Genomic DNA, 26435 nt, shown 5'->3' with positions numbered 1-26435 from the left:
GTGTGTCTTACGCAACGCACGGCAAGTTCCCTCCACCCACGGGTCCGATTCCGGCCCGATGATGCAGTAGACGTCATCTAGCCCGGCGCGTCTTGGGCAACGCGTGGCATACCACTCGCCAATGGGTACAATCCATCGGCGGTTCCTGATTGGAGGCTGCTGACGCAAGGACCAGCGGCGTTCCTGATTGGAGGCTGCTGACGCAAGGGACACCAGGGACTCTAAAAGAACTAAGCGGCGCGTCGGCCAGCAGCAGACGATAGCGTCAAAACAGACGAGAGCGTCTGAAGTCATCTCATCTCTTCGAGCTCCCTAAGCTGTCGGCCCCAGTGCCGAATATGTAATTTAAGGCCTCTATTTATGCTGTACATAAATGTTGCCTTAACTCAACGTCGCTTTGTCCGCTCCGTCTGTCAGCTCTGCGCGGTGGCAGCCGCGAGCTGAGAAACACGCGTTACCCAACAGTGGTGACAGCGGAACGCTACGTAACACCACGCTATAGTACTCGGACCGTCCACTAAATGGCTCTGCGGTAGAGTGCTCGCTCCCCTTTGCGCGTGTTCTGGTATGAGTGGATGCCGCTAGAAGCGCTGCGCTCCTCTGTATAATAAACGAGCTTATCCCTTTCTCTCTCTCACACACACAGCGCAGTAGTACGAATAAAGGCATGAGCGGTAGTGCGGTGGAGGAGAGGGCTCCTAAAACGGCAGTGTTGCGCAACCATGAACGTCTATGACGATGAACAAGAAGCGCGTATTTACAGAAATTGGCCTCTTCGCACACTACTCAGGGTACCCTTTACGGGGAGACGTCATCATCATAATCATCATCGTCATCATAAACAGCCTGACTACGTCCATTGCAGGACAAAGGTCTCTCCCATGTTCCGCCAGTTAACCCAGTCCTGTGCTTGCTGCTGCCAATTTATACCCGCAAACTTCTTAAATCTCATCAGCCCACCTAACCTTCCGTCTCCCCCTAACCCGCTTGCCTTCTCTGGGAATCCAGTTAGTTACCCTTAATGACCAGCGGTTATCCTGTCTACGCGCTACATGCCCGGCCCATGTCCATTTCCTCTTCTTGAATTCAACTATGATATCCTTAACCTCCGTTTGTTCCCTCATCCACTCTGCTTTCTTCTTGTCTCTTAAGGTTACACCTACCATTTTTCTTTCCATTGCCCGCTGCGTCGTCCTCAATTTAAGCTGAACCCTCTTTGTAAGTCTCCAGGTTTCTGCTCCGTAGCCAAGTACCGGCAAGATACAGCTGTTATATACCTTCCTCTACGGGAAGTAACGTGTGTGCTTTCATTACGCCTCTGCTTACCGTCCGAACACGTGGGTCCGCTGAAGGATGTTGCGTCGCAGTCGCACGACTGCTGCTCGTTCCAGCCGGGCGTGCACACTCCTCCGTTGCTGCACGCTGCGTCGCCGCACGGGGCCCACGTGGCTGCGCAGAAATGCAAGCGCGAAGTCACGTGTTACGAGCAACCTTACCTCCTCACGTAGACGGGAAAGAACTGGCACCGTCCAGATCCTACGCAGTTACGATGGCTGTATTCTTACAACAACAGTGAGCGCAACAACGACAAGTGTGACAACAAAAGAGTGCCATGGGGGAAAAGTCGGTAAGGGTGTCGTGAAGAATAGCGCACCATAACATACGAAGAAAATGACAATGTGATAATTTCCCGAGTACAAAACGTACTTCGAATGCACGCCCAGAAGTAGAATTAGTACAATTTAAATCATTTGGCACAATGTTTTTTTCTGCGAGCTTGTGATGAGATGCAATAGTTAGTTGCCACCAATAATAGATGACTTGATGATTGCACACCCTCGTTGAATACCTATCTCTTCATAACGCGACATATTACTATCACACCACTCCAAGCATACCCTGGGCTAAGTCAAACAATCACACATAATCACATCTGCACCAAACTTGTATAGAAATTGCATTTATTATCAAGAGCTTCGAGATACCACAACCATTCACAGTACCACAGCTAAATTAGTAAGGAATCTCAAAATTTTATACAACTGATGTAGTTCAGCCTTCTATGGGCACAAGGAAGTACTCAATAATGATGCAATAATCAATAATTGATGTCAAGATAAGAGAGAGAACGTAATTTATCGGGGGGTGCAAATTAGTATATTGGGTTTGCACTATTTGATAATGATTGTGGAATTTTTACGTCCGAAAACCACGATATTGCCACCTGGCCATGAACTGCGGCGAGCACGAGCCCGCATCGAGGAGAAAAAAACGAGGAAGAAGTTGTTGGGCTAGCGCGCTCTCGCCGAGACTTTTGTTTTTGGTTGTGGTGTCCCTGACCTGCGCCTCTGTGACTACGCGGTATTCTTTACCTGAAGTCCCTCTTGTTCACGCGCGACAACTGGTGGAGTCGCTGGGTATGCCCAGTCAATGATCCAAACGCCTCCTGGGAGCCCTATACCCGCAGTCGCAACACCTGTCCACCGGGCCAGCCGGAGAATCCGAGGATTGTCCCCCGAGCGTGAACCTCTACCGGAGATGGCATCAACTGCACCACCCCAGAGCGGTACGGAAAATATTCCGATGGCTAATTACACGCTGCAGAAGCCACGAGTGCCGAAGGTGTTCCGTGGCTCCATGTTGGAGGATGTTGTGGACTGGTTGGCTCACTTTGAACGCGTTGCGGCTTTCAACGAGTGGACCGACGCCAACAAGCTGCGGAATGTATATTTCAGCCTTGAGGACGGAGCTCGTACTTGGTACGAGAACCGCGAACCCTTCTCGTCGTGGACGATGTTTTGTCGTCAGCTGCTGGCAAGTTACGCTGACCCCCATCGCCGTGAACGAGCGGAACGGGCCATCCAATCACGCATCCAAATGCCGAACGAGAGCGTGATGGCGTACGTGGAGGACATGACGAGCCTTTTCCGTCGCGCTGACCCAGGTATGGGAGAAGACAAGAAGTTGCGCCACCTAATGCGAGGAGTTAAGGAGCAACTCTTCGCTGGTCTCGTGCGAAGTCCCCCGAATACTGTGGCAGAGTTTTTAACTGAAGCAACGACAATGGAAAACATGCTGCAGCAGCGATCAGCTGTGTACGACCGCCACGTGAATGTTGCCTCGCCGGTGGACCAGATTGGAGTTGCGGGGAGTAACGTCAATCTCGAAGCTCTCTGCGACCTCATCAGATCGGTGGTACGCGACGAGCTGCAGAAGATTCACGGGCCGCCTCCACCTGCTGCGGGATCCATCTCCAGCCTCATCAGGAGTGAAGTACAGCAGGCTTTGCAAGTCCCGCTGTCCAACGATGCTTCCCCGCCTGTACCGATCGAGCCTCACCGCGCATCTTATGCCGAGGCTGTGAGCTGTTACGTCGCTCCTGCATCGTACGCCGAAGCTGCGAGTCGTTACGCTCCTCCACGCCGTTTCGTACACCCTGCACATCGCGATCCACTCCCAGCAGTTCAACCAGTCCAGCATTTCGAGAATCGGCAGCTCCTCCCGCGGAAATCGGACGTATGGCGCACACCGGACAGGCGGCCGCTGTGCTACCACTGTGGCGAAGCCGGACACGTGTACCGCGAATGCCAGTACCGTCGCCTCGGACTTCAGGGTTTCGCCGTCGACTCACCCAGGCCAAGATTTGGCGAAAGACCCAGAGCGATTGAGGAGTACCTGTCCGAGCAGCGCATGCCACTGCTCCCGCGGCGCCAGTCACGATCACCATCTCCAAGAAGGTCTTCGTCAAGTGTCCCGAACTACCCAGGGGCGGCGCCAGCACGGCCGCTCAGCCCTAGGCGGGAAAACTAACGACAGCGACCTTCGGGGGCGGGGCCGCTGATAAACGACACGAACAAGGGCCCCAATCCATGCGAGTACGTACCAGCAGTGGTTCAACGACGACAGCTCCCGAATCAGAAAGCCGACTTTCCCTAGATATACCTGTAGTGCTCGACGGCCGCCACGATATTACAGCTTTATTAGACACAGGGGCCGACTACTCCATCATGAGCAGAAAACTGGCGACGCATCTCAAGAAAGTGGGTACGCCGTGGTACGGGACACGAATCCGTACAGCCGGCGGGCACGTCGTCACCCCTCTCGGTATCTGCACGATTAGAGTCGGCATTCGCAAACGCACATTTCTCTGCAGCTGCCTTATACTTCCTGAATGCTCCCGAGACCTCATCCTAGGCGTCGACTTTTTACGTGAATACGGCGCTATCATTGACCTCCGACAGCGCACAGTGACGTTCTCTACAGACAAAGCAGAAAAGCCTGATGACAGCCATCTCAGTTCGCTTCGTGTTTCGGCCGACATAATCACGTTGCCTCCACGTTCAAGCATCCTGGTTGAAGTCGTGTGTGACGAGATACGTGACGGTGAGGCAGTCGCCGAAGGCAACTTGACACTTTTGTTTAGCATAGGTGTCTGCGCAGCCCGCAGCCTCATTACGCTTCACGACAGACGTGCCACGCTGCTTGTGACAAATTTTAGTAATGAGCAGCGGCACCTGTTTCGACGCACCGCTATCGCTTTCGCCTACCCCATCGAAGACGTTGCTGAATGTTTTTCTGCCGCATCAATAAATAGTGGGCTACAATCGACATCGACCGGCGTTTCTAAGGCTCTTGAAAAGGTGGACATCAATTCGAGCCTCACGCAGAAAGAACGCACAGCGCTGCAGGAGCTGTTGCTTGAATTTCAAGAGTGTTTCGCTTCATCCTCAAAGGTGCGTCAAACGCCCCTTATGAAACACCGGATTATTATACACACCGATGTCTCGCCCATAAAGCAACAACCCTACCGAGTTTCTGCCAAAGAACGTGACGCGATCAATGCTCAAGTCGAAGAGATGCTTCAGGATGATGTTATACAGCCGTCCAATAGTCCATGGTCATCGCCAGTCGTTCTTGTAAAGAAAAAGGACGGAACGTTGCGTTTCTGCGTGGACTACAGAAAGCTGAACGACGTGACAAAAAAAGACGTGTATCCTCTGCCACGCATCGATGATTCACTAGACAGACTACGGCGAGCAAGGTATTTTTCATCCATAGACTTGAAAAGCGGATACTGGCAGATTGAGGTTGATGAAAGAGACCGAGAAAAAACTGCTTTTGTTACACCGGACGGCCTGTATGAATTCAAGGTGCTTCCCTTCGGCCTGTGTTCTGCACCAGCGACATTCCAAAGAATGATGGACACTGTTCTTACCGGTCTGAAGTGGAACACCTGCTTAGTTTATCTCGATGATGTCGTCGTATTTTCGGTCACTTTCGAGGAACACTTGAAACGTCTGCAGGCTGTTCTGGAAGCACTCCACTCTGCGAACCTCACGCTGAAGCCAGAAAAATGCCACTTTGGCTATAAAGAACTTAAATTTCTGGGGCATGTTGTGAGCGCAGACGGTGTTCGACCTGACCCCGACAAGACAACCGCCGTAGCCTCCTTTCCCGTTCCCCGTGACAAGAAAGCAGTACGCCGCTTCCTCGGTCTGTGCGCCTACTATCGTCGCTTCATCGCCAATTTTTCTAGAATTGCCGAGCCTCTGACTCGTCTCACACGTGACGACGTACCATTCGTTTGGAATGAAGAACAGAACGCGGCTTTTATCGATCTACGTGAGCGTATGCAGGCACCACCAGTTCTTGCTCACTTCGACGAGGATGCTGCCACGGAAGTTCATACCGACGCGAGCAATGTAGGTCTCGGCGCCGTGCTTGTCCAACATCAAGAAGGCACCGAGCGCGTGATAGCTTACGCCAGCCGTGCCCTGTCTCGCGCCGAGATGAACTATTCCACCTCGGAGAAAGAGTGCCTAGCAGTAGTGTGGGCCACTATGAAATTCAGGCCTTACCTCTACGGTCGTCACTTTAAAGTAGTTACTGATCATCACTCATTGTGCTGGTTAGCCAATTTACGAGACCCGTCTGGGCGTCTGGCACGATGGAGCCTTCGTTTGCAAGAGTTTGACCTTACCATTGTCTATAAATCAGGCCGCAAGCACGAAGATGCTGATTCCTTGTCACGTGCACCTACCGGAGTTTGTGATCCCGACAATGACGATGACTGCGGCTTTCTCGGAGTCCTCACTGCAACAGACTTGATCGCACGACAACACGATGACGTCGAGATTCGCGCAATCATTGACCAACTAGAAGGACGCAACACACCCGTACCTCGGCACATCTCTCGCAATCTCTCTTCGTTCTGCATGCGGAACGGTGTCTTGTATAAATCAAACTCGAACGGCAATGGAAAAGCCTACTTGCTAGTGGTCCCATCTGACATGCGAGACGACATTCTTCTGGCCTGCCACGACGAACCCACATCCGGGCATCTAGGTTCTTCACGAACTCTCGCCAGAGTTCAACAGGCGTACTACTGGCCGAGACTTGCTATGTACGTCAAGAGATATGTGAAAAGCTGCCGTGAATGTCAACGCCGCAAATCTCCGCCACTGAAGCCTGCAGGCCTGCTGCAACCAATCACACCACCAAGGTCGCCGTTCGATCAAATAGGCATGGATTTACTGGGGCCGTTTCCTCTGTCATCTGCCGGTAACAAATGGATAGTTGTAGCGACAGATTATCTAACGAGATACGCCGAGACAAGAGCCCTGCAACGAGCTACAGCTTCCGATGTTGCCCAGTTTTTCGTCGAACAGATCGTTCTTCGCCATGGCGCCCCGTCTTGCGTCATCACTGATCGCGGAACAGCTTTCACGGCTCAGCTCATTGACGATGTATTCAAGCTAAGCTTCACGAGCCATCGCAAGACGACGGCGTATCATCCGCAGACTAACGGCCTGACGGAACGACTTAACAAGACCATCGCCGATATGTTGTCCATGTATGTAGACGTTCAACACAAGACGTGGGATCAGGTCCTTCCATACGTAACATTCGCCTACAACACTGCCATCCAAGAAACGACACGATTCACACCGTTCCGTCTCGTCTATGGGCGTGAGGTCCAGACCATGTTGGACGCTATGTTGCCACACGATTACGACGGGTCGCTCACACCTGACGCTGAGCAGCTTGCTCAGTTTGCCGAAGAAGCTCGACAGTTGGCACGCCTGCATATTACGCAACAACAAACTGCAGATGCACGCCGCTACAATCTTCGCCATCGACAGGTCGAATACCACCCAGGAGATCTAGTTTGGGTATGGACTCCGGTTCGCCGCCAAGGGTTGTCCGAAAAGCTCCTGAGTCGCTACTTTGGACCCTACAAAGTAGTGCGTCGCATCAGTGACGTGAATTATGAGGTGGTTCCATATGGAACCATGTCACCCCAGCGTCGAAAGCACTACCCAGAGATTGTTCACGTTGTACGGCTCAAGCCGTACTTCGTACGTTAGTGGGACCGTGCCTCAGCCTTGTTCTTTTGTTGTTGTTTTTTTTCTTAAGTGTGCCCACAGTGTGCATGTCTGCTTTACTTCCGCTTATCCACTACCATTCGCGCGAGCATCGGGGCGATGCTTTTTTTTCAGTGGGGGAATAATGCCACCTGGCCATGAACTGCGGCGAGCACGAGCCCGCATCGAGGAGAAAAAAACGAGGAAGAAGTTGTTGGGCTAGCGCGCTCTCGCCGAGACTTTTGTTTTTGGTTGTGGTGTCCCTGACCTGCGCCTCTGTGACTACGCGGTATTCTTTACCTGAAGTCCCTCTTGTTCACGCGCGACAATATGATTATCACGGACACCGTAGCGGAGAGCTTCGGATATTTCGACCACCATGTGCGTAAAAATAAGCACGCGGGCATCTGGACGAAAAATTGCACGTTTTGTCGGTGGCATGCCGAGATATCACCCCTGTAGAAATGCGGCACTCGCGGTCGGCATTCGCTACCGCGTCCTTCATATCAGTAATCTAGCCCCATAACTTGTAAGCTATCGTGGTGGGTGAATAATTAAGGAAAGTTAGAGAGAAGGGTAACTTGGACTCGAGAACTAAGATAACACGACAGTAAAACACCAGAGAGCTGAAAATTTATTTAATTAGTTTCGCATTACTACAGGCCATGACAGGCCCAATCAGGAATGGAATAGCAAACAAAATAAAGAAAAGTAGGCAAACAAAGAATTCGTTACGCGAATAGCAAGCAAACGGGAACTCACGACTAAACATATAATGCAAACGCACCAGGTAACAAGCACACAAGTTGCGAAAAAAAAATTAGCTTCTGATAATTCAACTGCGTGCGACATAAAACAACCAGCAGGATGCACTCTGGTTTACTGAGACGGGCCCCGCCGCGGTGGTCTAGTGGCTAAGGTACTCGGCTGCTGACTCGCAGGTCGCAGGATCCAATCCCTGCTGCGACGGCTGCATTTCCGATGGAGGCGGAAATGTTGTAGGCCCGTGTGCTCAGATTTGGGCGCACGTTAAAGAACCCCAGGTGGTCGAAATTTTCGGAGCCCTCCACTACGGCGTCTCTCATGATCATATGGTGGTTTTGGGACGTTAAACCCCACATATCAATCAATTTACTGAGACGGTGAGCGCATTCGCCCAGGTGACGGTCTTGGAACGGCGTGCGAACATGCGATTGCAGCGCTCACCGTGGCATCCTCGGGAAACGAGCGGGCTCGGCAGCAGCGCGTCGTCCAGCGGGTGCAGCGCCTCGCCGTTCAAGTCCAACGAGGCGAGGCAGCCCAGGAAGCCCGTGCGAGACGCCAGGGTCTTGGGAAGCGCCGAGTAGCCGCCCCGGCGCACTCCTCCCAGGTAGAGTAGCCCCTCGAGGTCCAGGTGCACGTTGGCGCCTGGGCTGCTCACCGTGGCCACGCGGTCGTCCACCACCAGGCTGTGCTGGCGCAGGGAGCTGCGGCCCAGGGTCACCGCGTGCCACCGGTTGTCGTTCAGAGGGCGTGCCGTGTTAGAACGCACCTGCGCCGTCGGTGTCAAGGGTTTTTAACAGTGGAGCTGTTGAAGCTGCAGGTTCCGCCGTGAGATCGTTCGCGAAAACCTCGGCGGATATGCTCACGGAAAGTGGATGTTTACCGCGCAGCTTTTAGCATAGCATAGCCATTGCCCCGCCGCGGTGGTCTAGTGGCTAAGGTACTCGGCTGCTGACCAGCAGGGCGCGGGTTCGAATCCCGGCTGCGGCGGCTGCATTTCCGATGGAGGCGGAAATGTAGGCCCGTGTGCTCAGATTTGGGTGCACGTTAAAGAAGAACCCCAGGTGGTCGTAATGTCCGGAGCCCTCCACTACGGCGTCTCTCATAATCATATAGTGGTTTTGGGACGTTAAACCCCACATATCAATCAATCAATCATAGCATAGCCATTGCGTGGTGTAGTGTAGCAAAGGGGTGGGAAAAAGAATCGAAGAGGAGTGATGTGTGGCTGAAGAGGAGGGGAGATGGTAAAGCAGAACACATACATGCAAATCACAACTTAGCGAGGGGTTGGAAGGAGAAGTGAGGTTGAGGAGGAAGAAAAGATTAGGGGGGGGGGGGGAGTGCAATTCATAGCGTAGCGTTGTATTGTATATTATAACTAAAAAGGGAATCGGAAGTGTATCTGAGGAGCAGGGGAGAGGGGGAAGCAATGGATAGAAAATGGTAGGAAAGGGATCGGGAGGTGGAGTGACTTGAGGGCGAGCAGGAGAGAAAGGAAAAGGAAAGAGGCAAAAGGGCAAAAGCATAAAATGGTTTAGTGAAGTCTAGGGTGGGAAAAGGCGGGAAAAGGAAGTTAGGATGCAGACGAGGGAAATTCGAGAAGCTACCAGCTCCGCCGTTTCCTCAATTTTCGCAGCGCTAGAGCGTATAGCTGCCAATTTCGCACGTTTTCCGACATACAAACGAGGGGCGGTGTTTCGCGACTTTACGAGATCGTAACGAAATCGCGGCCTAATCTTTACAGTTCCTGCTGCTTTGCTAATTTAAGGCTGTCGAACAATGGTGCACGCTTTAAAAACGTACTGCTTCACCACAATACAGAATCGCCAAGCAAAAAAGCATGATTTACAGACGCACTTTATCGTTTTAAGTCAGGCTCGTGTCATGGGGAAGCACCTTTAGATTTTACTACTGTGCCATTAAAGAAATTTGTCAAGTCTTGAGTAGCAGTTGTACTGCTTAGCCGCTAGACGAGGTTGTCAAAGGGCGAATCGTGTTTGCGACCGTGCTGCTTCGCCGATGGACGAGGTAGGGAAATGGTGAAACGCGCTTTACACCTGGCGTTGAAAACTGGACCGAACAATTGAAGATAACGTACTGTTTTACACAAAGTGCTCATAAACAGATACACTCGCTAATAGATAAAAAATTTCAATGCAGATTATGTAGTCGGAGGCGTTAGTTGGCGTTAGTAGGGCCTCTTGGGATGATTTTGATTGACTGCGTGCGTGTAGGTAAAGCATGTTTTTTTTTAACGCTCGTAGGCGTTTCCATACGGTAGATAGCGGTTGGACTCGATACACATTATTAAATCGCCGCGTTCATTTGTTCGCGCTTGGAAGTCGCGCCCACAAACGCACCCATAAATCCAATTTGTCTCTGTTTGTTCGATTTTCCAAGTTTCCACAATGCTACCTTTCGTGGTGCTTGCTAACCTAGATGATCAATTTTTCTTAAGGGCATCATACGAACAAGCTTGGATGTCCTGACAAATATCGACGATTGCACAGCTTCGCCATCAGGCAAGTCTGTCGACCGGTGCTGCATACTTTACAAGCGTAATGCTTTGCCACAAAACTAGGTTGTTAGGCGGAGAAGCACGCTTGACAGGTGTATTTTATCACCATTAGTTGGGGTGATGTCATGGGGAGGTTCAATTGACATTTTACCTACCGTTGTGCCATCGCATGACTGCCTTTCACAAATGAAAATTGCGGGACTAGCGTGGATTCAACTGTGTATGTAACGTGGTCTGACTGTAACTAACGGACCACTCTGGCGATCGGGCGCACGCACCTTTCGAGGTCCGTCTCCGAGGTTGAACTGGTAGTGCAGGTGACCGTCGACCAACTCGACGGCCACGAAGTCCTGTCCCTTGCCGGCGTTGTAGAGCAGCAGGCCGGAGGGCTCGAGGGTCTTGAACTGGAAGTGCAGGTGCATGGACGAGTAGGCCTTCAGCTGAGGGAGACCCACGAACGCCAGCCGAGACCGGAACGTCACCGGCTGATGCAGCTGCGAGGACTCGCCCTGGGGTCCGAGCTGGGCTGTCATCTGACGAGAAAGCGATGCGGAAAACGGTGTTAGAGGGGTGTTTTCTGCGACCAAAACTCCGGTTCGCACTCGCATTGAGCGACAGTGTCCATAGCAAGATCACAGTGGCGAGCGTTCTTGCAAGTTCACAACGGCAACGATAATAATTGAATATATATTTGGTATAATTAAATTTTAATTGACGCAGCTGCGTTGTTAATTGGATTTCTTAAGCAGCTGCTGTGAACTAGATGTGTTATCTTCTTCCACTCAATTGTGAGGCGTCATAAATAGCGTTCTTCGGGAGGTCTTAGTTTCGTACACCCTGGTGCTCATCATCCTTCTTGCAAGTATGGCAGCTTTGTCTAGTTCTTACTCCGATAACGTTCGGGTTACGCCGCGAAGTAGAAATGAGAGGGCGGCGACAGACAGGGACTAGCGCTGTGTGCCGTCGTCCCGTCGTTTATACTTGGCGCTTTAGCCCTCAAGTATAGCAGAAACGTCCGCTTCGTTTCCTTGCACGTAATGAGAAATTTCGAACTGTGTGCGCCCACGCGTCAAGACGACTGGATTCAACAATAACATCGCTGAGAAAATTCCGATTCCTGAGATTCACATTTGCGGCGCATTTTAATTCCCGTCGGTGGACTTGCGAGTGAAACGCTTTGTTGGGAGAGAGAGAGAGAGAGAGAGAGAGAGAGGGAGACGTGATGAAGGAAATTCAGAGAGGTTATCTTTAGGTTAAATGAACCTGCTTAGCTTCTTAACCGAAGCAAGAATTAAAAAAAAGAGACTAAGATAAGGAGGAGAAGGTGACACATACATAGGTGCAACAATCATTGCTCACTTCGTCTCAAGCTCGCCCCGCCGCGGTGGTCTAGTGGCTAAGGTACTCGGCTGCATGCTGACCCGCAGGTCGCGGGATCGAATCCCGGCTGCGGCGGCTGCATTTCCGATGGAGGCAGAAATGTCGTAGGCCCGTGTGCTCAGATTTGGGCGCACGTTAAAGAACCCCAGGTGGTCGAAATTTCCGGAGCCTTCCACTACGGCGTCTCTCGTAATCATATGGTGGTTTTTGGGACGTTAGACCCCACATATCAATCACTCAATCAATCAATCAATCAATCAATCAATCAATCAATCAATCAATCAATCAATCAATCAATCGTCTCAAGCTCGGAAACAGGCTGGCGCACCAGATTAAGTGCAGTAACGCTTTTGTAGTGTCTCACGTGGCTTTAGCTTGAAAACCCATATAAGGCGTTCGCACCTTGCAGAGGGGCGATGAATTCCAAGGTGTGCATACCTGAAGACTGGGTATGTGTCCCTGTCGGGCCATCTCGAACAGGGGCTGTCCGTTGAGCTGAAGCTGTTGCATGTGTCCCACGAACCCGGGCAGGTCTCGGGCCGGGAAGTGAGGTCCCTCGCGCGTCACTCCTCCCACGTGCACGGTTCGCACCTCCAGGGCGGCGTGCTCGCCGCGAATCTCTGCGTGTGGAGCAGAATGTTTTGAGTATAGACCATCTTTCGGGTGGGTTTCGGTGCCGCCATACTGAGCTGAAGGCGTTGTAGAATTTTCTGAGTATAGACTATCTTTCGGATGGGTTTCGGTGCCACCATACTGAGCTGAGGGCCTTGTAGAATTTTCTGAGTATAGACTATCTTTCGGATGGGTTTCGGTGCCACCATACTGAGCTGAGGGCCTTGTAGAATTTTCTGAGTATAGACTATCTTTCGGATGGGTTTCGGTGCCACCATACATAGGTGAAGGCCTTGTAGAATTTTCTGAGTATAGACCATCTTACGGATGGGTTTCGGTGCCGCCATACTGAGCTGAAGGCCTTGTAGAATTTTCTGAGTATAGACTATCTTTCGGAAGGGTTTCGGTGCCGCCATACTGAGCTGAAGGCCTTGCCGTTGTGTAACTTTTACAATTAAACGAAGTGCGCTGCAGTAGACCAGCACGCATCGAATTCAACTGGTCGGTGCGTTCGAAGCATGGAGGGAAAAAAAAATGGAGGAAGGAGCGTGACGTCATGCAGGCAGCCCTTGCAAGCCACACCCCGTTTTGAAGCAAGCAGTGTCGGCTAAACAAGGACCTTTTTACGTCAAGAATACGTGAGCAACGAGACTTGCCGAGACTTCCGAGTGTGGCGCCTGGTAGCTTTTATTCGAAACGCGCTTCTTTGGCGCAGACCAGCCGGCTCGCGCGGCAGGTTCACAAACGAAACGCCACCAAGAGTACTAAAACCTACCGCATGCTCTGAGTTTTCGATCGCGTGTTGGGCCGATACAGTGGCCTTCAGTCACGTGACGTAATTCTCCTTTCTTTTTTTCCTTGCTGCATGATTCGAAGTTCCATGCCGTGGATGGATCACGTTTGGATGTACAAAAAAGTAACATAATTCGCTTAACAGCACAAGCTGGCGGCCGTTAGGTGACTTATACCAAAGGTCTATAAACGGGAGAATGGCTTGCGTGAGGGCTTGTTGTTGATGTTGCATGTCGAACGGTTTCAGGAAACGATTAGACGCACGGAAAGAAAGAAAAAAAAATCGTACTTTCTTTGTGTTTATTTTTTTTTCGCGCTCACGTCGAATGTTTGCTGCGACCACTCTACATTAGGAATATATAGACCATTCCCAACACCTTATGATACATCAACCGGAGCTCAAAGTTTTTATAGGGGCAAGTACACGTACTGGCCATCATTCCCGTTGCATGTGTAAGTTGGCGAACGGAGCGCCATGATTACCCTTTGCGAGTCTCGCAGCAGACCCTACACAAGCCGTCAGTGACCGCATGCAGACGAGACTGGTGTTGCTTAACGATTATTAAGCGTGTCTGTTTGCCTGAATGCGAAAGAACTAAGGCATACGTGCGCGCCGCCACTGAGTTGCTCATGGATGTAATCGAGGAAGGCGATACGTCAAAGTATACATTTGGTCACCTGAACTTACGAAACAATGTGGCTTTATACCGACACGAAGCCGAAGTATCACTACGTACGCACCGGAACTGGACTATAAGTGGATTTACATTTGTGGGGAGGTATATATGGAGGTTGATCCCCTGTAGATTTCTTCCAGAATGTTTATATATACTTCATATACGCCCTGATTCCGCAGTGTTTGCATGACGGCTGATATTTCTACTGAATCAAACGCCTTCTCGTAATCTATGAAGGCTATGTATAGTGGTTGGTTATACTCTGAGCATTTCTCTATTACCTGATTGATAGTATGAATGTGGTCAATTGTTGAGTAGTCTGTTCGAAATCCTGCTTGTTCCTTTGGTTGATTGAATTCTAATGTTTTCTTTACTCTGTTAGCAATTACCTTTGTAAATAGCTTGTATACTACAGAGAGCAAGCTGATCGGCCTGTAATTCTTCAAGTCCTTGTCATCTCCTTTCTTATGTATTAAGATGATGTTAGCGTTCTTCCAAGACTCTGGTACTCTTCCCGTCAGGAGACACTTCGTAAACAGGGTGGCTAGTTTTTCTAACACAATCTGTCCTCCATCTTTCAGCAGATCTGATGTTACCTGATCCTCACCAGCAGCTTTGCCCCTTTGCATGCTCTCCAAAGCTTTTCTGACTTCTTCTATCATTACTGGTGGGGTTTAATCTGGGTTACTGCTAGTTCTTATAGTATTAAGGTCGTGGTTGTCTCGGCTACTGTACAGATCTCTGTAAAACTCCTCCGCTATTTTAACTCTCCTATCCATATTGGTAGTTATTTTGCCTTCTTTGTCCCTTAGTGCATACATCCGACTTTTGCCTATCCCAAGTTTCCTCTTCCATGCTTTGACACTTCCTCAGTTTTTCAGAGCGTGTTCAATTCTCTCCATGTTATACCTTCTTACATCGCATACCTTACGTCTATTAATCAACTTCGAAAGCTCTGCCAGTTCTATTTTGTCTGTTGTACTTGACACTTTCATGATTTGACGCTTCTTAATTAGGTTCTTCGTTTCTTGGGAAAGCTTGCCAGTGTCCTGTCTAACTACCCGGCCTCCGACTTCCACTGCACACTCCGTAATGATACTCGTCAGATTATCATTCATTGTATCTACGCTAAGGTTGGTTTCCTCACTAAGAGCCGAGTACCTGTTCTGCAACGACACTCTGAATTCCCAGTACTTTCCCTCTCAGTGTTAGCTGATTGATTTGCTTCTTGCTTCATAAAGAAAGCAACAGAATACCAATCAAGAAGGGTGTAAGGCAGGGGGACACAATTTCCCCAATGCTATTTACCGCGTGCTTACAGGAGGTTTTCAGAAGCCTAGAATGGGAGCAGTTAGGGATAAGAGTCAATGGAGAATACCTTAGTAACCTGCGCTTCGCCGATGACATTGCATTGCTGAGTAACTCGGGGGACGAATTGCAACTCATGATTACGGAGTTAGACAAGGAGAGCAGAAAGGTGGGTCTTAAAATTAATCTGCAGAAACCGAAAGTAATGTACAACAACCTCGGCAAGGAGCAGCGCTTCGAGATAGGTAATAGTGCACTTGAAGTGTAAAAGACTATGTCTACTTAGGGCAGGTAATAACCGCAGAGCCGAACCACGAGATTGAAGTAACTAGAAGAATAAGAATGGGGTGGAGCACATTCGGCACGCACTCTCAAATTATGACAGGTAGATTGCCACTATCCCTCAAGAGGAAGGTATATAACAGCTGTATCTTGCCGGTACTTAGCTACGGAGCAGAAACCTGGAGACTTACAAAGAGGGTTCAGCTTAAATTGAGGACGACGCAGTGAGCAATGGAAAAAAAAATGGTAGGTGTAACCTTAAAAGACAAGAAGAGAGCAGAGTGGATTAGGGAACAAACGGGGGTCAAGGATATCATAGCTGAAATCAAGATGAAGAAATGGACATGGGCAGGGCATGTAGCGCGTAGACAGGATAACCGCTGGTCATTAAGGGTAACTGACTGGATTCCCAGAGAAGGGAAGCGGGTTAGGGGGAGACAGAAGGTTAGGTGGGCAGATGAGATTAAGAAGTTTGCGGGTATAAATTGGCAGCAGCAAGCACAGGACCGGGTTAACTGGCGGAACGTGGGAGAGGCCTTTGTCCTGCAGTGGACGTAGTCAAGCTGATGATGATGATATATGGAGGTAATGCAGACTGCGATTTTCATATAATGTGCACCTGATTGGATATGGTTTTTGTAAATGCTGCATAAACTGGTGCGGGGGCGTCACCAAGCTGTTGTATCCTTTAGTACCTGTCTGCAGGGTATAAGTATTGAAGTAAAATGCTATTATACAATGCGACGAACTCTATTCAAAATGTTTTGAGAAGTGCCATCTTTTATGAAGCTTGGCACTTCTCAGGACGTTTTGAATAGAGTTACTTGCTGTGCCATCCTATAAGATGGCACAGTAAGTTTCTGCTACGCGGGGACAGTTGACCATTGGCCTAGCCGCCTCATCGCAGGTTCTCTGGACAGCTCAATTTGATATGATGACGATTACAAACTCTCTTTGCTCTGCAAGGTCCTTGTGCTCACGTATCGAGGGGCACCGCCAATGCATGTACTCTACAGATTGCTCATCCCCCCGTGAAGAGGGTGCCGTGGACTAAAGTATCGCTTTCATCCGCACTGGCTATTCCCGACTGATTTTATTGGCCGCGAAAAAAAAAAGCATACGGTCACGAAGCGTGGAAGAACAAGATGGCGATATATTGATCTGACGGAATCGGTGACGGGCCGGTGTGAAACCACGAACCTCCGGTGGTGGTGTCCGAGTCCAACTTGAGCTGGACGCGGTGTCCCCTGCGGTCCAGCTGGACGCTGTGCCAGCGGTCGTCGTCCAGCGCCTGGCCCACGTAGAATATCTGCGAAAACGCACAGCGCGCGGTCCTCATAGTGTCAGTCGCGGTTGTCTAGTACGTTATCTCCTATCTTCCGAATTCGCCGTTAGTTCGTCGAACATGCGCGTTTCGGCAAATTCTGTCAAATGTTCGTAAATTCAAAATACCCGCGATACCGACCAAAGATCTCGCGACAATTATGTGCTTGTAACCGTTAACTCCTCTGCTAGTTGGTGGAGAATGGCTATTTGGGCTAGTTGGTTAAATTTCATTGTAATAAGTGTTCTATTGTAATAAGTTGGCCGGCTAGCACCTCCTGGGCTAGATGTAATATTCGACATGGGTCTTGTAGTGCGGTCAACCGGGTTTATGACATAATTCGTTCATAGAAAAGGGAACGACTTGCAGCTGACTTGGGGAAATGATAGTAATTTCCAGACTACGTGCTGCGGTCGGCTCGCGCGTTCACAGGAGTCTCCGACCGTTCGACAGCGTTTTCTGATCATGCCGAAAAAGAAAAGTGCAGGGCCCCTTTGAGGGTCGCCTTGCTTTCAGCACGCGTGTGAAGAGTCACCTTGTTTCCGTCGCCCAAGTTGTAGGCGACCTTGAGTCTCGCGTTCTCCAGCGCCAGCACCAGGGCCGTGTGCAGTGTGGCGTGCGCGTCGGCGGCTGCAGCCAGCAGCAGCCCCTGGCCCCGGGCCGAGCGGAAGCGAAGCCGCAGACGCTCGGCCTCCGAGCGCAGCGGCCGGGACAGCTGCACCCGGGCGTACTGCTCGCCGTCGAAGCGCACGCTCGTGGCTTCTGCAGGGCGTGGCAAAAGGAAGCGGAGCTTCACAGCAGGTCCCGGTGTAGTCGCAACCACCACGCTTGCCATTGCATATATGCGGCAGGTCAAAGCTTGCGACAAAGATGTTCGCTCGATACGAGCTCTTTTGCGGCGAGGACACTACGTCTGTAAAAGAATCATTGGCTAGATAGCTAACGTGGTTGCTTGGGCGAGTTGGTACGACATGAATCACTTAAAAAAACAGCGCCAATAACGAGGGACAAAAGAAAGAAAGAGACAAACAGCGGCACTGACTTACAACAAGATTTATTTGCTAGAACCGCACAATATATACTTGGGCAGTATCTGACAAAAAAAAGAAAAATACAAAACAAACAAAACAGAATCCACCTATGTGGTTGTTAGGTGGATTCTGTTTTGTTTATTTTGTATTTTTCTCTTTTTTTTCAGATACTGCCCAAGTATATATTGTGCGGTTCTAGCAAATAAATCTTGTTGTAAGTCAGTGCCGCTGTTTGTCTTTTTCTTTCTCTTGTCCCTCGTTATTGGCGCTGTTTTTTTTTAAGTGGCTAGATAGACTACTCAGTAGAAAGTTCTAGTGCTGGAGCCTCAAAGTGGCTTGCGTTTCTATGTATCAACCGTGGATGGCACCGGGAGTACAAAGAAAGGAATGCATGACAGTGTGTACACAAGACCTTGTGTTCTTTTAAAGGTAAACATTCGCAGAACTCTGCCTGGTTTGGAATAAGAAATGAGGCAGTTAGGGCACTCCAACCGAAAGATTCTATTATGAAACCTGATGTTTCGAAGCCAGACCGGCTTTTTTCTTAGGGGTGAGAAAGCCAGAAATGTCCGGTGCTTTGGTACCCTTGCTCGCCGTGCGTGAGAGGCTCGTCGCGACCCGTTTGTATTCTTCGTGGGGGTGGTTGGGAGTACAAGGGAACGCAAAAGCGTGCGTATACGCAAAGGGGCTTTGGTACTCCGGCACTAAAACTCGCTTTTTTATGCTTATACTATTGGCACACATATTTCAAGAAAACAGTTTTTCTTTCGTTCTTAATCTGTAACATTTAACATAATCTTCCTGAAGTCGCGATTTCCTCGCCGTTCCTTTGGGCTAGAATGGATGTTTTACCGACGTACACGCCGACGTGACGAGAACAACCACCAAGCTAGAGCCTTTATATATTATTATATTTCATTTATTTATTTTATTTAATGCATACTGCAGACCTTCACAGGTCCAAGCAGGTGGGCACGGTACAAGTAGCAAGTACACGTTAGGCACTCAAGTCACGTAGAAAAGGAAAAAGGAAAGAATTCAACATACAAGTACAGGTTTACACACCCAACACACTGTTTACACACAGTAAATCAACCAAAGTGAATCTTTAAACAGTCTTTTAGAAGGTTCCATTCTTCCATTGTTCGTGGAAAAAAAAGAAATTTTAAATGCATCTGTCCGTGCAAAATAAGGTGTTAGGTGTGCAAAATAATATGAATTAATATGAAATAAGGTGTGCAAAATATTATGAAAGCGCCGTCCCTCACCCTTGGCGCAAACGGGTCCCGTGAAAGGCGTGTGGTCGCAGTCGCAGACGAACCGGTTCCACCCCTCGACGCAGCGTCCGCCGTGCAGACACGGCTGCGAGGCGCAGGGCGGCGGCCCCGCGGACCGGTGACACGAGGCCCTCACGGCGCCGGAGTCCTGGCGCTGCGCGTAGGAGGCCAGGTCGACGGCGGCGCCGCCCACCACCAGGTCTCGCAGGCATCCCACGAAGCCCAGCCGGAGGGAGCCCGACCAGAGGGCCGGCGGCAGCGGCGTGTCGTCTCGCGCCGTCGTGCCGACGCCGCCGACGAAGAGCGGACCTTCCACGTCCAGCTGCTTGGAGTTGCCTGCGCAGATTGACGCGCGTGTGTGTGAGGCAGGGCAGTACTACCCATGAACTTTTTTCAAAGGGTATTTATCTGTAGAACGGCTAACTTTGGCAACTGGGGATGATGAAGGCGTTAAAATACGTTAGTATCACCCGAAACGTTAAAGGACCGAAGAATTTTGGAAGGTGTCATTAGCCCCCTCAAGCCCTCCTAGCTACGGCCCTATTATGAAGCCCATCGAGAAACGAAGCCTTAGAGGAAAAACAATCAAAGACTGCGTTAACCAGATGTAAGTGTCCGGATTGCTATCCTGCGCTGAGGTGACCTGACGCGAGTGCTTTCTTTTTAGCTGGAAGCAACGCAAGAGAAGGAAGCACAAGGCAAAAAAGGCCACTAGACGGGGCGCTGAATTAACGGCTCTTAGTTCGGCTCCTTGACCTGTGTTATTGGTTGTCTCGTGCTTCCGTCTTTTGCGCTCCTTAAAACCATGATTCTGAACCAACTCGCACAGTCTTACATCGTTTTGCTGTCTGGTTTGCTACAGTCACGGCTAAACAAACAAACAAAAGACTAGGATTGAACTTTGGCGACATTGAAGCCTAGTGATTAAAAAATTCAAAGGCGAGATAAGCCCTGGCCATGCGACAGGCAGGAGCTACTTTTGGTTGGCTCGCTTTGATCGTGTCTGCAGTGGGGGCCTAATCCTACCCACGAGGAACTGCGAGCGGTGGCGTTGGAGGCGGCTTACCAAGGCCAATGGAATCGCGTGACGTTCTTCGCTAGTTTTTTTTTCTCTTTCTTCCTCCTTGATTTGCATGTGGCGTTTAACGACATAAAACCACCATATAATTATGAGAGACGCCGTAGTAGAGGGCTCCGGGAATTTCTACCACTTGGGGATCTTTAACTTGCACCGAAATCTGGTCACACGGGTCCACAGCATTTTCGCCTTCATCGAAAATGCAGCCACCGCAGCCGGGATTTGATCTCTCAACCTGCGGTTCAGTGAACGAGTACCTTAGCCACTACACCACCACGGCGGGTAGTTTTCGTCCTCCTTCCATGGCTATACTATCCTACAATAGGGTAAAAAAAAAGGTTGTAAAGATCGGGGAACGATCAAGAATACGTATACAAACAAGAAGGATAACGTAACGCTGGCATACGGCTTAGAGAGGTTGAGAGTTGTCGTTTGCAGAGAGAGTGAAAGTAAGAGAGTGGTATTTCACGTCCTGTCTCATGCTACGAAGGAGCCTGTATGATTTGGCAATAGATTAACGGTTGAACGAATGCGAAGGTTCGCTCTTGCCCACGCGTTCATCATGTTGCTGCATCGACGAGCGAAATTTATAAGTGAGAAAGAAATACATTTGCAAAGTGTACACAGGGGAGTCCTCCAGCCAAGATGGCGGAACAGCAGAAAAAACGCTTGTTCCATGCCAACTGTCGTATTCGTCGCCTAAAAGGAGCGTTCTTCGTTGTTCATTGCACATATCGAGGGCATTTTCTCGTACATTCAATTCTCAACAGAGGCTGCTAACGTAAACAGTATGACGTTATCGGGAAGGGTTGACGAAATGGGAAAGGCTGGAAGTATCAAGTAGTGCTCGTGGGCCAGCCCAAACAGAACAACCATTAAAGTAGTGCAGAATGAGAAGTCAGAAAGCCTATACATGTGTTTTGTCCGCGAGAATCAGTAAAGCGTAAAGTCCGCACTTGAGTTGCGTTCTACCTGTGCTTTTCGTGTATTTTTCTTGGTCTTTAAACAGCGCGTCGCTAGTGTCAACTTAGGGCCGTCCACTCCCGTGAACTGCTAATAGACTTGTGCTTTAAGAAAGATTAAACACGTTATTTACTTATTTATTTTTTATTTATTTATAATACCTCAAGGGCCCCAGTCAAGGGGTGTTACATGAGGAGGTAGACAGTTCACGAACAGATGTTTCTTCCCAAACTGGCGCAATTATATGCGGCTTCGACTATGGACGTAACTATAGTCAAGTACTGGATTAAACAGTAAACGAAATTCCACGAGGTTCGCTTACCTGGTGCGACGAATTCGGAGACGGTCTCGTCCACGGTGAGCGTACCCGCGCGGCCCGTGCGCGCCACTTGCAGCTGGTGCCAGTGGCCGTCGTCCAGGCGGCGCTCGGTGCGCACCTTGACGGGTCCCGAGCCGAGGTCGAGTACGAAGTGCAGGCGGCCCTCGAGCAGCTCCAGGGCGATGAGGTCCCCCTGCGCGCCGCTGGCGTACAGCAGCAGTCCGTCCGGCTCCACGGTGCGAACTCGCACCGAGAGGGCGCCAGCCGTGCGAGGCTCCTCCCAGCCGGGCAGGGCCTGCGGGGTTTGAGGAAAACGGATCCCGAGGAATTAGTTCCAACAGCCGCGGAAACAAAGGGAAAAGAAAACGTTCGGCAGCCGTAGACGAAACTTGTAGCGTCTTGATGACGATAGTTATAGCGCGAGAACAAAACGACGACACAGAGACAAGAAGGACACGAAAGACACTTCTTGTCTCTCTGTCGTCGTTTTGTTCTCGCGCTATAACTATCGCCATGCCATACCAACTAGCCCAAGCTGCCACACTTCTAAGTGGTAGCGTCTGTCCCGTTCTGTGTCGCTCAGTGATTTTCGCAGTGATGCACCGACTGGCCGAGCACTCAACGCTCTTGTCGTAAAGTTGATAATGCATTACGTTACACGATCGTTGAGCAGACTTCCTGCATTACATTTCCTTCCCGTCGATTACACTGTTCTCTCACACCTTCCTTCCCCTCCACCCACCCTGACTTCTGAAAGAAAATGCTGCCTGCATCGTACTCGGTGTCGCGACACCATAGGTATCAACCCTACTTTGATCAAGTGATGATGGTGATGATGTGTACAGACATCATCATGTGACATCATCAGGATGACCGCACATTTTTTGGTTGCCCTTGACGTCACAAGCTCGCTCCTTCTTCACGCACCACTCCTTAAATGACCACTTCGGTGTTTGCACCGACAGCCGGCTTCCGCTTAAACAGTGCCATGCTTTTCGCCTTATGATACATGCATGTTCCTCGCGGGCTGGAAAAGAGGCTTGAAAACCAGTGTCTCGCCCCGCACGGGACCTATAGTTCCAGAAGCAGCCGCAGTGTCTCACTTACCAGAAACGAGTCCCTTGTCGTGAAGGTGACCGGGTCGGCGGCGTCCACCTCCTGACACACGAAGTGGATGTTACCTCGAGCCTGCACCAGCCGGTTGCCCGAGCGAGCCAGATCGACCAGGTCCAGCTGCAAGCTGTCGGCCACCAGCTCAACCTGCGTGGTTGGTGCGCATGCGCGGATGTCACCTTCACCAGTTTCTAGAGTCAATCGGTAGAAGATGGTTGAGGAGAAGCAGCGAAACGGCGCGCATACCTTTCTGAGGCACCCGACGAAGTTGGGCCTCTTTGGTCCCGGCAGTGGGACGTCAGAACCGCCGACGAAGAGGGCGCTGCTCGCCAGGAAGGAGAACGCGCCCGCCGTCGAGCCCCTCTCGGTGTACACGCCGTCGGCCGTGATGGACAGCTGCGCGAACCGGCCAAGTTCACGTAGTTTTGAGACATTTTGACGTCACTGAAACAACCATGTCGATGCACCGCATAGTACACGCAAGGCTTGTGACGTCGCGTGATATTGTTTTAATTGCATCACTTGCCAGTTTTTGTTGTTGTTGTTGTTGTTGTGGACGCTAAGAGGACAATAAAATGCAAATCACATCGTTTTCGTATTCAAGCAGTTCCAGTGCGATGTGATTATGCTAACTATACGTCATCAAGGCTGCCGTGTTGGTAGACGAGCACGTTATGAAGCTGTACTCATGACGTCCCCCGTGCAAGCTAGCTTTACTAGAACATATTGACATACACAACGTGCAAGGTTATGAGTTAGCCCAGACGCATTCTATTCTGATTATTTACACTGCATCGAGCAACCCACGTTGAAAAGATAGATAGATAGATAGATAGATAGATAGATAGATAGATAGATAGATAGATAGATAGATAGATAGATAGATAGATAGATAGATAGATAGATAGATAGATAGATAGATAGATAGATAGATAGATAGATAGATAGATAGATAGATAGATAGATAGATAGATAGATAGATAGATAGATAGATAGATAGATAGATAGATAGATAGATAGATAGATAGATAGATAGATAGATAGAAAGGAATGCCGTCTTACGTGGTAAAAGCTGGTGGTCTTGGTCATGTGCCGCACTTTTCTGTGCACCACCACTCGGTGCCACTGGTTGTCGTCGAAGCGCACCCTGGCGGGCCGCACGCTCTTCTCTAGTGCGCCGGCGCCCAGCACGACCGAGAGCTGGAGTCCTCCGTCGCGCAGCGACAGCTGCATGAAGTCCCCGCCTCGGCCGCTGTGCCACAGCAGGGCGCTCGATTGGCGCGTCTTGAACAGCAGCGTCACCTGGTCCGAGCCGCTGATCACCGGGGCGCGACTCGAGTCCAGAGACAAGAACTCGTGTCCCCGAAACGTGGCCTCCGAGGGCTGCTTTTCTGCAATGCAGGTCGGCAGCGCCCCGCGTTGTAATGCAAGCACATTTGCATATTGTAGTCAGTTAATAATTAGCATGACCTTAAATATAACCACCCTAATTAGCCAGGTCTTAATAACGGATTAGTTTCGTGATCATAAAGTGGTTCGTTATGCCCGAGTTTCGCTGTAACAGCAAAGATGAGATTCGCTTTAACCAATCGGCAATCTGGCTCGCGCGAAAAATCCTAGGTACGAAAACGTCGTGTTCTTTGCTTCAAAGCCGCTATAAGCGACTCAGTCCTCAGCTACCTTCATCTCAAACTAAGTAGACCGAAGTATTAGAGGGTGAAGTTACTACACAAACAACCTTCTTTGACAAAACAGGTTCTCTGTTGTGTTTGTGAATTCTCCTTCCACGTGGTTGCGAATTGTATTTCATTAACAATTTTGCTTTTTATGCCAACGTCAGATTCCTGAACCTTGCGCGAACACTCGTTACAGCCGATATTCGCTGAGCTGTAAAGCCCACTCACTGACCTTGGTCGCAGAAAGACCCTTCGTAGTCCAAACCCCGACAGTCGCACACGGCGCCCGTGTCGGTGCTGATGCAGCTTCCGCCGTGTTGACACGGGTCGCGCTGCTCGCAGGGCTCGTCGCTGCGCAGCCGCACTCCCTTGAAACCTGCGTGGGAACAACGCTCCGCTGTTCTTTCTTCGTAGCTTCGGATTGGCCCCCATATCCCTAAAGGTAATTAATGACGTACGTGATACGAGCATACATGGGGCGGTCAGCGTGATCCTTTGTCGCAAAGCAGCAGTGAGCTCCGGGTCGCGTGCCTCGCACAGAACTTCGAGCCCGTTACGCTAATTAGCAGTGCGTGGTTAATTAACTGCAATACATGTCACATTTACAATGGAATTCCGCAGTATTGGTTGTTTCAACAACTTCGGAACTGCTTTTTCGTGGTCCAAAGGGGCACTGCGCGTCTGCACGTGACAGCAGCAATAAATGACTTTGTCATCTTCCTCTGTCTCTTTATGCGCGCGTGCCCACACACACACACACACACACACACACACACACACACACACACACACACACACACACACACACACACACACACACACACACACGCACACACACACACACACACACACACACACACACACACAGAGTATCAAGGAAACAAAACGGTATCTGGTAAATTAAATAGTGAAAACAGTCTGTTTTGTTTACAGCTATAGCTTTTCCAACGTCATATCAGGACTGGCAAGAAATAGATATGGGGAAAATGCAGCAGCACCAGCTCGCGCGGTCCTGGTTAATTCTGACTGTATTTATCCATTTATCTAGACAGTGGTGAAGAAATACGAGAATCTCGAAATTTTTTGACTATGCAGTTGTAATCTTCCAGAGGGAAAAAGGACAGAAACATAACAATTTGCATTTTGTGTTTGTAACTTCGCAAACAATGTTTTGTGTACTTCACTGTGGTGTTAGCAGTAAGCAATATTACAGTTAAAAACTAACATATGCACGTGTTACGAACGTTAAAAAGTGGTTAAAATAAATCAACATAATTAAGCACCCCTCACGTCTTTGGTGGGGGCGACGGCAGACAAAGCGAGACGCGCGGCGAAGAGCTCTTGCTCAATAACTCGGAAAAGTTTGTGTGGGGGCTAGTGGGAACATACTGGAGGAAAAGGCTGCGCTACAAAGTTGAGGACGAAAAACTTGCAGTGCCCACTGCAGTGTATGTTACTCCACCCCCTCTTTGGCTATTTGTTTCAATGAACTTCAGTTTTTTAGACGCGCTTTCCCTGTGTCAGTCCAGTTTTTTCGTCCTCAACTTTGCAAGCGCAGCCTCTTCCTGCAATAGCTCGCTCGTTTCGATTACTGACAGTCCGTGTACGGGAGAAGCGGTGCCTCACCGATGGGCTCCTGCCTCTTCGGCGGCCGTCCGTGCTCGGAGGCGTAGACCACGTTGCGGACCGCTCCGCGCAGCCTCGGCTCGAAGAACACGGTGGGCAGCGAGAGGGCGGCCAACTTGGCCCCGTACCAGGAAGGCACTCCGCCCACGTAGACGAAGCTGTTGCTCGACTCGTTGCCCATGTGCAGGTCGCTGGCGCCCTGCAGCGCGCCCGCGTCGCTCTGGTCGTCCACGCGTAGCCGCGTCTCGGCCCTGTAGTAGTACATGAGGCGAGCCATTTGATACGGCGTCTTCTGGGCCATCTACGTCCGCAGTCTGTGGCTCATCCACA

The 26435-nt window shown here is 50.2% G+C and overlaps 1 protein-coding gene across 1 annotated transcript in view; it reads right to left on the bottom strand.

The window, feature by feature from the left end:
• The window catches only part of LOC119167069 (neurexin 1), a 64732-nt gene that overhangs the window by 6738 nt on the left and 31559 nt on the right, over nt 1-26435 (bottom strand). The window contains exons 5-17 of the mRNA XM_075867166.1: nt 26106-26356; nt 24712-24855; nt 23866-24194; nt 23050-23199; nt 22798-22950; nt 21694-21985; nt 19322-19666; nt 17558-17784; nt 16899-17007; nt 12466-12647; nt 10926-11180; nt 8571-8895; nt 1327-1449 (exon numbers count right to left, since the gene is read on the bottom strand). Coding sequence (XP_075723281.1) covers nt 1327-1449; nt 8571-8895; nt 10926-11180; nt 12466-12647; nt 16899-17007; nt 17558-17784; nt 19322-19666; nt 21694-21985; nt 22798-22950; nt 23050-23199; nt 23866-24194; nt 24712-24855; nt 26106-26356 — 2885 coding nt within the window. The remainder of the gene's footprint in view (nt 1-1326; nt 1450-8570; nt 8896-10925; nt 11181-12465; nt 12648-16898; nt 17008-17557; nt 17785-19321; nt 19667-21693; nt 21986-22797; nt 22951-23049; nt 23200-23865; nt 24195-24711; nt 24856-26105; nt 26357-26435) is intronic.

The sequence above is a fragment of the Rhipicephalus microplus genome, chromosome 6 (assembly GCF_043290135.1).
Source record: "Rhipicephalus microplus isolate Deutch F79 chromosome 6, USDA_Rmic, whole genome shotgun sequence".
Taxonomy (NCBI): Eukaryota; Metazoa; Arthropoda; class Arachnida; order Ixodida; family Ixodidae; genus Rhipicephalus; species Rhipicephalus microplus.
Note: the sequence above shows the minus strand (reverse complement) of the source record. Positions and strands in the feature narration are given on the sequence as shown.